The following is a 16,994-nucleotide window of genomic DNA, read 5'->3' on the forward strand; positions in this document are numbered from 1 at the left end:
AATAACTTCCACTTGCACATCTCCTCAATAAAATGTCTATTTTAATTTTATACATTGGCGTGGAGGTGGGAAACGGAGTATGTGTTGAGAGACTAGAGATGGCGAGGTGCCGCATTCTTCTCGACCACACTCGCCGCGTCATTCACTTGAAACCAACATGGCAGGTTTCTATGATGATCAGTATTCCCGGTAAGATTGAATATTCCAGTGCGTGTTAAATCAGAGAGCTACTTATTACCCTCGAAGCGTGATCAGTCCCGTCGCTAAGCACCCGGGGCACCTGAAAGCCTCTTTACCCGGTAGGGTTCCATTGTAAAAAAGAGTGAAAAGTTGAAGAGTTCGCAGAGTGGCGTGTGGTCGGCTGTGGGCGCATATCGTTCTCAGTGATTCCTCTTGGCCTCCAGAAGTCTGCGGCTCATTTACCCGGCTGTGAGAGGCTGTACCCCGGCTCCCAGGTGGCGTGGCGTCTCCTCTACTGGCCAGCACCAGCGTTAGTGCTCACGGAGTCACCACAATGGCTGACAATGACATGTAAGGTCGGTGTGTTTTCGTCTCTCTAAACCCTCCAGATTGACACAAATATTTGCTCGAGTATTTGAACCGTTTGTCCTGTTTCTTGTGGCTTTGATGGCGGTGTGTTTGTGGTTATTTTAACGAGGGCGAGGGGCTGGACATAGCATTGTGTGGGATATATGTGTAGTTGAGAGCAGGTGAGGTGAAGGGGGAGGCGAGGCAGGCTCCCCTCCCCCGGGGCCAAGACGCTCTTATCACTAGATATCTCAAAATTCGTTTATTAGCTCGAAGATTTTCATTCAGACTTGCCTAACTAGCTTTTGGGCTGCTTTTACGTCGTATGTGTACAAACTGTTTGAAATATATGGACAACAATTGCTCTTTTTAAGAAAAATGTTAGCCAATTTTAGGGGTAACTTAGTATTTTTGGGAGGGAAAATTCCTGGTCAGAGTTACTACTTTAATTATTGGAGATTTTAAGAAGAACTTTGATAAGAGATCTTTAACATGACTTATTTCAGGGTCTCTCTATATATTAAGACAGTAAATGTGGGTTAAATTTTTTTTATATACTGACAAATACAGTTGACAAAATGACACTGCTGTAAACACACTTCAAAATTTTATGGGTGTGCTAACCTTTTAAGACTTGTGTTTTATAGGTCTTGGGGTGTCAGTTTTGGGTGATAAATACTTTATCTAAAATTATGACCCCTTGTCTAACATACTAATGTCTTTATTCATGTATTACCCATTTTTACCTATGCAGTGATTTCTTTGAAAATAATTTGAGAATCAACTACATAATGAATTGACCAAGCCTAAAGGTTGTGTGTGTTGGATAGAGGCAACTGAGACCCATACATAATATGGATACATTATAAAATTGGGTTCTGTATGCAGATATGTACCAGCACCTCAATGCTAGTTATGTGACTATCCAGTTCTTTTGCAGTGTTATCCAAATAGCACAACAGTCCATAGGGAGTATGGTCAAATTTTACAGATATTTCAATAAGGCTCATTTTCTAGTTGTTAAAGCTGTATGTATATTGTTACATTAGGTTGTGTTAGTTCGGGTTTGGTAAATTTAAAATTGTTGATGAACTGTCGTAGGTATGAAGTGACTAATTTCTCCCCTAGACCTGTATCTTAACGAATCCACAATTCTTAGACTAGGTAGCATTTCATTATTCAGACAATTCTTTAATTTCTCTTGAATAAATAAATTTATTCTGAATATGGTCTATGTACTAGACAAAGATATGGAGTACATCATGCAAACACCATAGGCCTGTTAACATTCTGGAAAACAAAATATTCCATTAAGTAAAATTGTGTACACATTAACTAAATGGAAAGCTTTATTCTTAGTCTTGAGTTATTCCATTATACTCGGCCATCTTGAAGGTACTGTAAATGCTCGTTATATAACTTAACAAGTAGAGTCTTCAACATCATTTCTATTGTTTTTAAAAATGCAGAATAAGACTGCTCATCTCATATCATATCCAAATTTACTCATACTGTAATAACATTAATCCTTACTCTCCTGTGTCCTTAGAAAAATTGTTCTTTTTAACATTTTTAATGTTCTGACCCATCAGCACATTCATAATCGTAAATCCTCCTGGCATTTCTGGGTCCCACTCTGTGACACCTAAAAAAAATTTATATTCGCCAATTTTTTTTTCATTTTGGGTTATTACTATAAATTTGGCGTCAAAATGTCTGATGAATTTGCTGGAATGTAGATGCGATATAATAGGTTTTTCATAACTTTGCGAAATATGCAAATTTTATGAACATCTAAACCTTTCTAATATATTTCTCAACATTTCTCATTTATTTTACAACATAATTAAAATAAAACATATGGAAATGTGGACACATTATTGGTGTGTGTGTTACTGTGGAAAGAAATTAAAACATAACTGTCATGCCTTTCCAATAGGTAATTTGCAAAGAATAGTGAAAATTCTCAAAAGCAGAGCAATCATCATCTTGAGTAATTGATAGTTGGCCGAAGGGATCTGGATAGTTCCCACATACTTTGGGTGGGCCCAAGAACACATTCTCCGATAAAAAAGTGATATCCTAGAATTTTGAGACGAGTGGTGTATTTTAGCGTCGTCCCCAACATTTACCGAATATGGATGATGAGTTTTAGCATCATCAGAATGTTATCATTTATAATAATAATAAACTGCTCAATATTCAATACTGCTTTCATCATGAAAGTTACTCGAAATATGAAAGTTGTTGCCGAGGTGAATAAAATGGTTCTACAGGTACAATACTTACCGTAATAAAATTTTGAATTCTACCCAAGTCTAGTAGATTTTCCAAGAAAATTAGGAGATAAAAGCTGTTTGTAGATAGTTTTAGTATAATTTTTAAATAAGGTATATATTGTAGTTACAATATTTTCATGGCATATAAAATTATTAAACGGGTTTCTCCTGGGAACAGTTATCGTGGGAGTGGAGGTGGTGGTGGTGGAGGACGTTACAATGATAGCGGTCGAGGATATGGAGGAAGCCGACCCCGGAAACCTCTCCCAACTGAGCCCCCCTACACGGCCTTTGTCGGGAACCTACCACCCGGCATTGTCCAAGGGGATATCGACCACATATTTAAAGATCAAAGAGTAAGCAAAATAAATAAATATATATATATATATATTTATATTTATGATTAACCTGAATGTTAATACTGTATCTAATAGTGTACTGTATTGTTTTATCATTGATCCACTGGATCTTTTTGTGAATTATATGTAATGTTTAATCCTCATACTGTATTTTCTTTGAAGCACACAGTTAAATTCCCTGATATAATCAGGTAGCCTATCCCTGGTAGGAGGAACACTATCTTGGTATGTTATTTCTCATTTGTTTGCAACAGATTTTTATTTAATATCTTAAAACCCTCATTGTCTCAAATTGAAGCTTAAAAGTTAAGCAAAAGGAGAGTAACTTATTGAAATTGGATAATGTGGCCCTTGGGCATAGAAATAATTTTTCTGGGGAAAGCCTGTCATTCTGAAGTGGTTACACACTGGTACAGTATTGTAATCCTTGAGAATTGGTTCAGGCCACATTAGACATACAGTACTGACTTCCTGAGAACCTGGCTCCACGCGGTCTACCCATAACTGAGGAAACCTGCCAGAAAGGTTAGGGAAAACAAAATACTCCACTGGTCGTAAGAAAGAAATGAGCATTGAGGTAAACGAGGCAGCTGATAGTTGCTGCAGGTGAACAACCTTAACCCTAATTCACCAATTTGCCAACAGATGGCATCCCAGGTCACCCAAGGTAATTGACCCATCATCCACCTTACTCTTTCTCGTGGTATTCACGCGCACACACACACACACACACAAGAGTTCTTGCATTCTTGTACAACCACTAGCATGCATAGCATTTCAGGCAAGTCCTTAATCCTAATAGTCCTTGGAATACGACATTCAAAATTGTTTAACAACCATGTACCCATTTTATTGTTGGGTAAATAGAGGCTACAGTTGAGGATTGATGCCCAGTAAATCCTTCCCCGGGATAGGATATGTACCCAGGGCAAAGCGCTCGCGAAACGCCAGGCGAGTGTCTTACACTACACCGCAGGGACTGTTGCCTGCTATTATGTTATAAGACTTAATTATATTGAACAGTTTATTTTTAGATTTTAACATATTAAAAGTTTTACTTTTACTCTGCTATTTAGATAAAGATTCGATGTGAAATAAAGTTCATAGAGCAGTGTTTCTCAACCTTTGCTCTTGATACTAATTAAGTGAGAAAATTAAACACAAAAACTACTCAAAAATACATTTTGCACATGATAAGAATTAGTTTACTTATTACTCATTCTTCTGATACCCCTGGTTACCATGGGGTTTCGTGTAACCCCGGTTGAGAAATGCTGCCATAGAGATACAGTTAAGGGAAGAAAAATTAACCAAACCATTACCATTTATCCCCCCCCCCCCTTTCCCGTACATGCACAACTTCCCTCGTATTCCCACAACTCCCCGTGTACTCCCATGCCCCCCCTCCCCCCCATAGTACTACACCCCTATACTCCACCACTCATACACCTACACCCCTTTGTTCTCCCCCCCCCCTTTACTCCCCCCCTCTCTACTCCCCCCCTCTCTACTCCTACACCCCACTCCATTCTCCTCCCACACTTCTGAATCCTTCAAAAACCTTGTATATCACGTGTGTAAGGCCAATCCTGGAGTATGCGGCCCCAGCATGGAGCCCGTACCTTGTCAAGCACAAGACGAAGCTGAAATAAATTCAGAGGTATGCCACTAGGCTAGTCCCAAAACTAAGAGGCATGAGTTATTAAGAGAGATTGTGTGAATTGCACCTCACGTCACTGGAAGACACACGAGTTCGGGGAGACATGATCTCTACATAGAAAAATTCTCAATTTAATTGACAGGATAGACAAGGATGGATCATTTATCATGTGTGATACACACACAAGGGGACATAAGTAGAAGCTGAGTACCCAAATGAGTCACAGAAACATTAGAAAGAACTTCAGTGTCAGAGTAGTTAGTAAATGGAATGCACTAGGAAGTGATGTGGTGGAGGCTGACTCCATACACAGTTTTAAATGTAGATATGATAGAGCTTGAACAGCTTGGGAATCTGTACATTAGTAGATTGACAGTTGAGAAGTGGGACCAAAGAGCCAAAGCACAACCCATGCAAGCAAAACTAGGTGAGTATACCCCCTACAGCTGCTACAGGCTGCTTCCTGGGGGAGTGTAACAAAAAGGAGGCCTGGTCGAGGACCGGGCCGCGGGGACACTATAAGCCCCAAAATCATCTCGAGATAACCTCGCTCCCATAGGCACCATTCCACCATACCATACACTGCTCATAAGCACACTAACATCCTCCAACTCTCATTACCACTGCTACACCTACACCACTGTCAAAGCCTCCTAAATACTACTACTCCTCCTACGTGCCCACGTTTTAATATAGGCCTATATTCACAGAAAGGGGGGGGGGGTAGGCAGTTTTGCATTTTAGAATATTTGTTGCATATATAATGCGAGTTATGTTTAGCATGGGAGCCAGAGATTTCTCACTTGATTTTCTACAGTTAAAATATACAGTATCAAGTTTTAAACATAGTACAAAGACTATATTAATGTATAATATTTTTTCAGGTTCGCTCGGTTAGATTGGTGCACGACAATGACTCTGGGAAATTTAAAGGTTTTTGCTATGTGGAATTTGAAGATGTTCAAAGTTTAGAAGATTCACTGTCATTCGATGGAGCATTATTTATTGACAAAAACATTAGAGTGGATATCGCTGGTAAGTAATTTATCATTCATCTGTACATCCTGGTCCCCTTGTTAAAGTTAAGGTAGTGCATATTTTTGTTATCTTGTTAATTGTTACATTAACCCTTAAACTGCAGGGCATTTTTTTTCCCCCAAAGGAGTGCATGGTTTGAGGTGCAAAGTATTATTAATATATTTTACTGTGTGTTGAGAAGCATAGGGGGAGTTATTTTTTAAAGTGTTGTCCCTGCCATTAAAATAGGGCTCTAAAGCTCAAATAAATAATACAAATCTAATTTTTTAATATAAAGAGTGTGCATATCTTACAAAAACATAAATAGCAAAAGTTTTCAGTATGTTAGCCAGACTTATTGTTTCATAAATATTGATTAAATATTATAGTGAATTTTAATGTGTTGCTGCCCAAAAGTTATGTTTATTAAGACTTTAAAGTATTTTGTTATCGCAGCGTGTTTGTAAACTGGCCAGCTTGTGTAGTCACTAGATGAGCTCTGTCTTTAGAAAAAGGACGAGCTGAAATACAGTACTGTAAAGCTTTGTTAATCAGAGCTTGCAGCTATCCTCTCGGAGTATAATGGAATAAATCTTAGTTATTGATTACATTAATACATTATTGTCTCTTTCTGATTACATTATTGTTAATGAGTGGATTTATAAGTAATTATATGAAATTAATATTTCTGCCAGTTTAGTGATTAAGTAAGCAACAGCACAATTAGTTGCAAGATAAGACACGTAGGTTGAAGTGAGCACAAAGTGCTGACTATGCTGTCGAGAAATTCTTTTCAGTTGCGGTTAGCCTCTTTTGGGAGGGAAATGGTGTGCATGTTATGCCCTCCTCATCCCCAACAAGATGCTTATAAGACATTTAATCCTGAAAAGTTTTTATTTAGATGTTATTTTTTTTCAGCATACAATATTGAATTTCTATTTTTTAAAGAATGCATTGGCATAATGCTCCGAGTTGCTTACAGTTGTAGGTAACATTTAAATGTGTGTGTTTATTTTGAAGAGTCTCGGCGTGGAGAGCGAGGAGGAGGATTTGATCGGGGTCGTGGCAGGGGACGAGGCGGTGGACGAGGTGGGGACATGAATGATTTCCGAGGAAGACGAGATGCTTCAGATGACTTTGGTGGTAAGTCCGTGTGTGTTAGTTAATGAAAGTGATATGGTGACTTATTAAAAAACATTGTATTTTGAAATTTATATATAGGCTTGATTATATCATGTTGCAAAAGGGTTTTACTCGTTTGTGCCATAAGAGTATGGTTATGATGCACAAGGTGTTGGATTATGTATATGGTGTAACACTTGAAATTTCATTTTATCTGATAATGCTTCATTTTATGCAGTGGTGACTTTAATCTTCATGATTAAGAAAGGCAGAAAGTCTGTGATTACACAGGTAAAACACAAGTCTTAGGAAGTGAGATAGGAAGAGATGGGGAGTGTCACAACCCACTCCATCAGTGTCTCGCTTCATCAGTCTCTCCAACACTGTATCATCTCACAACCCATTGCATCACAAAGCCTTACCTCACAACCTATTGAATCACAGAGCCTCATCTCACAACCATTCCATCACAGTATCTCACTTCACAACCCATTCTGATAAATTGTTATGTAGTGTATTGTAATTATGTGTGTGTGGAGAAGAATACTTTCATAATTCAATATTGCAAGATAAGTTAGGTTTCAATATAGCAAAAAAAGATAGATTAGAATTATCAACAGATTAATTTATATAATTACAACATTTTAATGTATTATGTTTCTTTAAATCAGGTCGTTTTAATAGAAGGGAAGATGACCGAGGTGGAAGAGGAGGTGGAGGTCGTGCAGGTTTTCCTGCAGGTACAGGTGGTAGGTATGGTGGATTTGAAGAGCGTGGTGGTGGCGAGCGAGGAGGGGGTGATCGAGGAAGCTTCGGTGGAAGAAGTCGTGGAGGACCACCCGGACCACCTAGTGGGGATCGCCCTGGGCGAGGCGGTGCTGCTGCCCCCGGTGAAGGCGGCTATATGAGACGTGACCGCCGAGACAGTGATCGCTCTCGTAACTTTGATGACTTCAAGGAACCAGATCCCGGTAAATTTAATCTTATTTTAACATTATTTATAGATGTTTAACATCTAGTACTCATTATTTTATTATTTATTTAGTTTTACCCAGGCCCAGACATTTATTTATTTTCTTGACATTGTAATAAATGTCAAAATGCAAACTATGTAAGCGTTGATCTCAAAATAACTCTTATTTCGCAAAGTACTGGTAAAATTTCTATACAGGCTTTGTAAGTACCGTATAATCCTTTATTAAAAAAGCGTATTCGAGTGAATCTAAGTGGAAAATCAGATGCGATGAAAGAATTCCAATCCAATAGGTAATTGGTGCAATGGAAATTGGATCCAGATAACCAAGGAAACGCCCACTCGACCAGAATGCAGTGTTCTGAACTCACAAATCAATCTAATAAAATTTTATATTAAACTAGGCTTTTCCCAAGTTATTTAGATAAAATATGCACAAGCAGGTGTGCTCTCATTTTCACAAAATGAAAATAATATTAACTGAAGCACAAAAATAAATAAAATTACATTAATTGGGTATAAAGGAACATGTTTAGAACAAATTATTCTGTCCAAGTGGTTTTCCACTATTGTCTCGACACTTCAAGAGGGCTAGGTGCTACGTATCACAAATGCCGAAAAAACAGTTAAATAAAGCACAGTTGGCCGAGAGTGATCGTTGGGATGTTGCTTCTCACTGCATTGGATAGGGAGATACTTGGCCTTTAGTAGGGAGGGGGTAAGGAAGATGCATTTTCCTTACCATCTGAATGTACTCATGCTATACTTATGGTAAAGAGACGGTCCTGCTGTTGTGCATGATTGGTTGCCATATATATTCCTATACCACAATAACATCTCTGAAGTTGTGAGTAATACATTGCTGTTTGTATGCCAAAACATCCCTGCACTTATTTGAATGTTTTAGAGCATTCACTGCAGAAATGAAATTTAATAGGCAGTGTTAGATTTCTACTGCTAATGTTATATTTATTTGTAGAGGCTAATAATACCCCCTGAAACTACCATTTACTGTATAGTCGAAGATAATTATTTTTGTTTCTGGTTACGTTGCACAAATTAAGAGGCACTCTTCACAAACTATGTAAATGTGGCTGGCGGATGGTGGAGGAGTAGGGCAGTGTATGTAGCAGTGGGCTCCACTACACCTTGAGTATTACCTAACACGACGACATACCTGTACACATGTAGAGTTCAAAGGATTTATTTAGGGTGAATTGTGCTTGTGTATCTTGTTGTATAGCTGCATCTGTATGCTTATCTACAGATAGATAAGCATGCACACACGCTTGTACCAGTACACAGTTCAGGAAATAAAAAGTGCCTAATAAACTTAAGTGAATTCTGTCGACGGAAATCAAAATAGCAGGAAAAAGGGTTTAGAAAGAACATAGCATGCAAGATCTTGAAGAGAGAACGTATGAAAAATGTTGGAAGATGATTTATACCCAAGTACTGTACGGGTATGAACAGGGATGAAACGAGTAACCAAAATTAGATAAAAGAAAAGAATGGGTATCTTCCTTATTCATCAAAAGGCCTTTAACACTCCCACAGAAAAGGCCAGTATAAAAGATGGAGAAAGAAGCTAGTATAAGGGGAAACTGGTCTGGACTGTGTACAAAATATCCAAATGGGATTGAAAATAGTAATTGTGAGAGATACAGAGCCTGGATGGAGTGAGGTGACAAATGGAGTTTTACAAGGATCTGTATTTGGCCTATTGTTTGTGATCTATATCTGCCCAAGAAACTATATTCATTCATATTACTATTTACAGACAATAGTAAGCTCATAAGAATGTACTCATGCTATTAACTTCAAAATGCAGCAAGAGGGCCTAGTTTGGCAGAAAGAGTGGTCAGACAATTGTATTTTAGAGTTCAGACCAAGTAAGTTGAGCAAAGTTATGAGAATGGGGATGGCAGAAAGAAGACTAGAACAGCAATACAGAGAGAACTGGTGACCACAGGTAGGGCTAGTGACCGTGAGCTTGGCGTCACTTCTTGGTCTCTTATTCAACATACAAAATCTAGCAGACATAAGAACTTCTATTTGTAACTTAAAGAATCCTTCAGAACATTAAATATAACAAAGTCAGGAAAAAAAAGAAAATATTGAAAATAGCTGCAAGATTAAGGTTTGAATGGGATTTCATTAGAATAAGATTTAACACGTAGGCAGTGCTGCTGCTAACAGCTGACAATACCGCTGTGCACAAGAATTTCTTCTTGGATTGTTAATGTGTTTCCTGATCACGGGGAAAAGTGATAAAATAAAAATCGTAGGTGACGTATTTTGGCCGCAATAGGACGAGGAAGTCTGGCAAGATTCAGGCGCTGACAAAGTACGCGTCCGGGGCGTTCTCTTCCACCCGAGCTGTTAGTTGGGAGTTGCCACAAAGATAGTGCTCTAATTTATTAATGTCTCCGATTGAATTGTAACGTTTTGAGTTTAAAAACTCCAAAGTTTTGTACGTCCTTGATCCGCATCACTAAAGCTTTTACCACTCCTACGGTTCTGAAATGCCTTTTCCTTGAGCACTTTTCTTCCCACTCCCATTCTATTTCCATCTTCACCGATGGGTCTAAGTCTGCGGACGGTGTGGGCTACTCTGTTTTTCCTGACTGCACTTATATGTGTCGCCTCCCTTCGGAGGCTAGCGTCTTCACAGCAGAACTTTATGCTATTCTTTATGCTCTCCATCTCTTGCTTTCTCATTCTCATTCCTCCTTTGTGGTTGTAGTTGACTCTCGTAGTGCCCTCATGGCTCTAGGGTCCTTTAATACTGTTCATCCGGTGATCATAGAGATTCAACATTGAAGGCTAGCGTCTTCACAGCAGAACTTTATGCTATTCTTTATGCTCTCCATCTCTTGCTTTCTCATTCCTCCTTTGTGGTTGTAGTTGACTCTCGTAGTGCCCTCATGGCTCTAGGGTCCTTTAATACTGTTCATCCGGTGATCATAGAGATTCAACATTGGCTGTTTCTTATTTCTAGTAAATTTAAATCAGTAGAGTTTTGCTGGGTTTCCAGCCATATTGGTGTTTCTTTAAATGAGCGTGCGGATGTTGCCGCTAGGGAAGCTAGCTGTTCTTGTCCCGTAACAAGCTGCATACTCTCAAACGTAGTGTGTCCCCGTGGCCTTCGTCCTACCACCGTAACTGGCAGTGGGAAACTGCTTTAGCAAGGCTGCGGATTGGCCATACTCGCTTAACCCACAGTCACTTAATGGAGCGCCGTCCTGCTCCTTATTGTCCAAATTGTGTTGTCCCTCTTACAGTTGTGCATATCCTTGTTGAATGTCCTGACTTCCAGGGTGAGCGTGTCTTGCTTTCCGACCGTCCCTCGCGGTCTCTTGTCCCTCGATAGAATTTGTGGTGAATCGGATACTTTTGATATCATTCGCCTTATGCGTTTCTGTTCTCGTATTGGCATTCTTGGTGATATTTAGCGCCCTCTGATTATTTCGCTCCTTGATGGTGCTATATAGCCTTCCCGGTTTGGTGCCTTTTTTTTTTATAATTACCTTACCTTTGAAATATACTAATTTTATAAGAAAATTCGACGTAAATAAGTAGCAAGTGGTCACGGATAAGCTCGTATATGTCAGCGTCGTGATTGGCTACAGCTGTAAGATGAAAAATGTTACCTTCTCTGATTGGCCAAACTAAAAGCCTAGTGACATCTAGCGAGACCTAAGTGAACTACTTAAAAATCTTTGTAAGAATACTTTTCTGAATCGCCCTTCGGCTCATTCTTAGCCGGTACTTAGGAACCTTCGTAGCACACATACTTATGAAGAAATACTTGGAGCTTCGTGAGCAGGTAAAAGGGTGGAAAAGCAAGATAGGAATTGGTAGAGTCCCAGAAGAATTGGTGCTAGAACACTTGCTGTTCCTAGTACTGTACTATATACAGTACATAAATGATGCCGTTGATGAGTTGCTCTTGTGTTTGTTGATGAAACAAAGTTGATGAGAATCAGGATGAGTGAGGACGAATACTAGAGGCTCTGTGGAAACTTAGATAAGTTACAGGCATGGTAGGAGTTGGTCGGCCGAGCGAACAGCAGGCTGGACTTGTGATCCTGTGGTCTCGGGTTCGATCCTGGACGCCGGCGAGAAACAATGGGCAGAGTTTCTTTCACCCTATGCCCCTGTTACCTAGCAGTAAAATAGGTACCTGGATGTTAGTCAGCTGTCACGGGCTGCTTCCTGGGGGTGGAGGCCTGGTCGAGGACCGGGCCGCGGGGACACTAAAAAGCCCCGAAATCATCTCGAGATAACCTCAAGAAGAATCTAGGTCCTGGTCACTAAATCCTGTAAATGAATAATTTTCCACACATATCTGACACAAAAATATTAAAGACATCAAACTGAAAGAGAGGATTAGCATATTTAGCAGCTAGATACACAAAGGGCATAATCTGAGAAGGAAAATGGCAGGAAAAGGGATTTAGAAATGACACTGCATGCAAGATATGAGGAATGTATGAAAAATGTGGGAGGAGGATTCGTACCAGAGTACTGTACAATTGATATAACATAGATGAAACGAGTCACTGTGGGAGTACTTTTATTTGTGTTTATGTATGTGTGTATGCATGCATGCATGCATGCATGCAAGCAAAGAGGCAAGAATGGTGAAAAAAACATGCTGTTCAGTTATGTGCCAGTATCTATACTGGAGAGAAAAAACAAAAATAATCTGAATGCTTTTCGTGATTAGATTTTCAATGAGTACAGTTGACAGAAAATAGAAGGACGTGGGCTTCTAACCCCCCACAAGTAAGTAGACTAAGAAATGCGTCACAAAGCGTCATGTGGCAAGGAGTACTGGGAAGTCGAGACACCACCAGTGTAGCTCTCGTCCTGTAACTACACTTATGTAATTATACACGTAGACAGAATTTGCCTTGCAAAGTGGAATTAACAAAATTATGGAGTCGGTTATTAAGCCTCTTTTTTTTGTTTAAGTAATCCTGCAGAAGAGAGGAAGTAAGCCAATTAAAGGAGAAATCAGTTTGATAGGTGATAGGCCCAAGTGAGAGCATTGAGAAGTGGGAGGATATGGAGCAGGAAAGTGGGAGGATATGGAGCAGGAAAGTGGGAGGATATGGAGCAGGAAAGTGGAAGGATATGGAGCAGGAAAGTGGGAGGATATGGAGCAGGAAAGTGGGAGGATATGGAGCAGGAAAGTGGGAGGATATGGAGCAGGAAAGTGGGAGGATATGGAGCAGGAAAGGGAGAGGAGGGGTGGGGGCAGGATGGGGTGAGGAAATATTTTATTTTTGTTAAATATTTATGGTCAGGAAGTTTGATATTTTGATATTCATCATTAAATTAATTGCGTAATGATGAATTTCTTCTAGGCCAGAGACTGACCTTGCCAAGAATGCATCAAACAGCTATCACTAAATAAATTGTTTATTACTAAAATCCATTTGTTGTATTTATGATGATCTATGTATTGGGAACAAGCTACAGGTACGGGAGTTAAATTCCAAGAAATGGAATGTAATAAGTTTATCAGAGGGTAAACGAGACTGGGAGGACTCATCGTGTCCGTGTCCAAGACATTACAGTTTGTAAGGATACCTGGTTACCTGGTTGATGGGGTTCCGAGAGTTCTTCTACTCCCTAAGCCCGGTCCGAGGCCAAGCTTGACTTGTGAGGTGAGAGTTTGGTCCACTAGGCTGTTGCTTGGAGATGACCGCAGGGCCACATACCCATCACAGCCCGGTTGGTCCGGCACTCCTTGGGAGTGGAGGGCTGGTAAAGCCCCAAGACAAAAATAGGATAAGTTCAAAGATTAGAAAAAAGTCAGAAATGCAATGAAATATTCATAATCATTTTGAGTAGTAATGAAATAGAATTTGCTTGAACCATAAATCGTGGGAGCTGCATAGATTCATAATGGCAAGAGCAAGTATGACAGCGTTTATAATTTTGGAAAGTATGAAAGCACCAGTTACGGGGCCCAGCAACTAATTTTTACTCCATGTAAACACAGGTTAGCACAATTCACCCAAAACAAATCCTTTGAAGTCTACATAGAATTGAAAAGAAAAACTGCATTCATAACAATGTTTTTTTTCTTTTTCATTATCCAGTGGGAGTTTCGTTGTCAGCGGCGTTGCAGTCTCCCCCACCCTCCGGCTCCCCACCACTCTCAGCTGGTCGGTTGTTAGGAAACTACTGACTTGTTACACTTGACAATGAAACGCATAACGTTTTAGGATCAGACTTACTTAATTTTTGCTTTATTATTAGTATTATTGTTAATATTATTATTATTTTAATTTACAGGGATGTAATCTGGCTTGGCCATGCAGGCTGTTCTGTACCATATTGATATATTCTGTCTTGTTCAGGCACCTGATACTAGTAAACATTTTTATTTAGTTATAATGTTCAATACTGCTCAACAAATGAACAATGAATTATATCTGAAGTAGTCTTGAATATCTAAAGAAAGAAACAAGATAAACTACTTGATAATCAAGAATATTGATCTACATAAGCATTGTTCATTGTGCGCAGTACCAAAACAAAAAACAATACACACACCTCACAGGCATTCTCTTTCACTCGTATTCTCTCTCGCTTTCTCTCTCCCCCTCTTAGTTATCAAACACAGTTGGAGGAAAACATTTAGTTAGTACTGCCTACAATATGGTCAGTCAAGTAACTGGAAACAAAAATATTTTTCTACTTTTGCATTTCTTTGAAAAATACAAACATTAACTCGTATAGAATATGGAAATAGCAGTTTTTTTAATACTTGCACAGTATACAATTGAATCTACTATTGGATCTGTTGTTGATTTTAGTGTGCTAGCATAGTGGATGTACAGTACATGCAGGCGATGAGTCACAATATCATGGCTGAAGAATGTTGACCAGACCACACACTAGAAGGTGAAGGGACGACGACGTTTCGGTCCGTCCTGGACCATTCTCAAGTTAATCGACTTGAGAATGGTCCAGGATGGACTAAAACGTCAACATCCCTTCACCTTCTAGTGTGTGGTCTGGTCAACATGTACAGTACATGATTTATGGTTCATCTGTTGGCATGGCACATTAAATCACTGAAGAAAGTTCAGTATGGCTTTCAAAAATAGAATTACATATTTAGTTGGCAAAACACCAGAGGATAGAAATCAGGAAGAAAGGGATTCCAGTCACTAGACAGTGTCTGGTAGTAACAACAAATTAATAGGATTGTGAAAGCAGAGCCAAATGGTTAGCTATATTTTTACTTAATGATTATGTTTTGGCACATGTTAATTAATGTTTTTATATGTTTTCTCTATGGAGACTTCATCTTTATTCCCGAATAGTACCACAACACCATTAAATAATGTTTCGTGTCATGAACTTGAGATTTTAGATAACTAAATCATTAAGATCAAATGCTCTGTCACCAGACTTGGAGCTTCTATGTTGTCAAGACTAAAGTCATTATTTTAGAGGGAGAAAAGTAACTTATTGATAATGACATTAACTTACGTTGATAAAGAAACTCGTGACATCATCCCTAGTAAATTTACTTGGACTTGAAATATTTACATGATGTTTATGTATTCAATTATTTTGTAGAATGTCTTTTGTTGTGAAATGAGGGGAGAGGGGGGGTGCGTTGCCCGTATGGGAAGGGGAGATTCTTGGTGATCTAGAAATACATTGAATAGTGAAACTTAACGAGTATTGCCTTGTTCGTAGTCCTAGAAGAGATTCTCGGTCTTATAATATTTAAGTTCATACTTTAACCTTGCACTTACCGCTAATTTGGGAAAGCAATTATAGTTTGTGAAATAAACAGCAGAAGTGTACCGTATAATCTTATTTTGATTTCTCTTATTAAAGACTCGTTAAAAATTTATTAAGATTATTATTTCTTTATGGAAAGAGAGAAGGGGGAGGGACGGGGTATTGAACCATAGATGACTTGTAGGAAATGTTTTTTTCAGATTTAACAATATGCTAATTAAATGAGTAAGATATTGCATCTTGCTCATTTAACTCAACATGATATAAGCAACATATACCATAAGTTATATGTTGCTCTCCTATTTCTACTAGGCTGATTCCTCCCTACCCATTTAAAGTTGGAAACTGGATTGTGGTGATTTAGTGAGTACATGCTTAGATGATTTTACAAATGTTGATCTTTTCAGAGGAATTGTCTCAGAGGCCAAGACTGAAGTTATTGCCAAGAACTAAAAAGGACCCTGTAAATCAGATTGCTGAAACATCGCAAACAAGCAGTATATTTGGCGGAGCAAAGCCTCGGGAGGAAAAAGCTAGAGATGACTTACAGGAATAAACATAAATAGTTTCTGTATTCCATGTGTAGCAGGTAAGCAGTCAATGCACCTTGAGCGAGTTTGTGGAGATGGGTCTGTAAACCTAATACATTTGGAACTCAATTTTTTTTTCATTTTTTTTCCCCTTTGATCACACATACTGTAGTTGTGAGAGTTTCTGTTTAGTAAATTAGAAGAGAAATTTTGTTACATTTCCACTCTTTAATGTGTGTGCTTGCTTTTATTCAGGTTTTCCCTGAACAAAAGCCGTGCGAGTCGTCCAGGGTAACACAATAGTTCATGCTAGTGTCAACTTTGGAACACTGGTGTCAGGAACATTTGCCAAGTTGTATATTTAGCTGTTACAGAGTTTAAGGAGGTGACTTAAATTTGTACTACTGGATATTAAACTGTCTTAGACACCATTAAGTAAAGAATGAGGACAACCTTTGCATTTGTAGTATAATGCACCTTAGATTAAGGAGGAGAAATCACTTCTTATTCCCATTTCCCTCCTCTCTTCCCTAAAGCACAATGAATAAATATTTATTACGTAATGATAGCTGATATCTACCAAGGAAATTGAAGTAGGAAATTGCACGAGCACCTTCTTCTAATTTCAGTTTAGTTTGTAGTTATCCGATATTATACAGCTTAAATTTTTTCTGGATTAGTGCGCGCGCACACTGCTGAACAAGGAATGGCTATTTTGTTTGGTAATGTTTATAGCATCTGGTATGA

The 16,994-nt window shown here is 38.8% G+C and overlaps 1 protein-coding gene across 3 annotated transcripts; it reads left to right on the plus strand.

Moving 5' to 3' along the window:
* Positions 1-145: 145 nt before the first annotated feature.
* Positions 146-16,835, plus strand: LOC138369532 (eukaryotic translation initiation factor 4H-like). Of its 3 annotated transcripts, XM_069332935.1 has the most exons (8): positions 146-531; positions 2,986-3,163; positions 5,711-5,861; positions 6,864-6,986; positions 7,637-7,936; positions 14,055-14,120; positions 16,125-16,306; positions 16,503-16,835. In XM_069332935.1, the coding sequence occupies exons 1-7, from the start codon at positions 515-517 to the stop codon at positions 16,271-16,273; spliced, it is 984 nt and encodes a 327-aa protein (XP_069189036.1). In that variant the 5' UTR covers positions 146-514; the 3' UTR covers positions 16,274-16,306; positions 16,503-16,835. The 3 variants fall into 3 exon arrangements, with proteins under 3 accessions (XP_069189036.1, XP_069189035.1, XP_069189037.1); XM_069332934.1 differs by lacking the exon at positions 16,503-16,835 and having other exon boundaries at positions 16,125-16,376; XM_069332936.1 differs by lacking the exons at positions 14,055-14,120; positions 16,503-16,835 and having other exon boundaries at positions 16,125-16,376.
* Positions 16,836-16,994: the final 159 nt, after the last annotated feature.

Source organism: Procambarus clarkii, chromosome 28 (assembly GCF_040958095.1).
Source record: "Procambarus clarkii isolate CNS0578487 chromosome 28, FALCON_Pclarkii_2.0, whole genome shotgun sequence".
In the NCBI taxonomy this organism is placed as follows: Eukaryota; Metazoa; Arthropoda; class Malacostraca; order Decapoda; family Cambaridae; genus Procambarus; species Procambarus clarkii.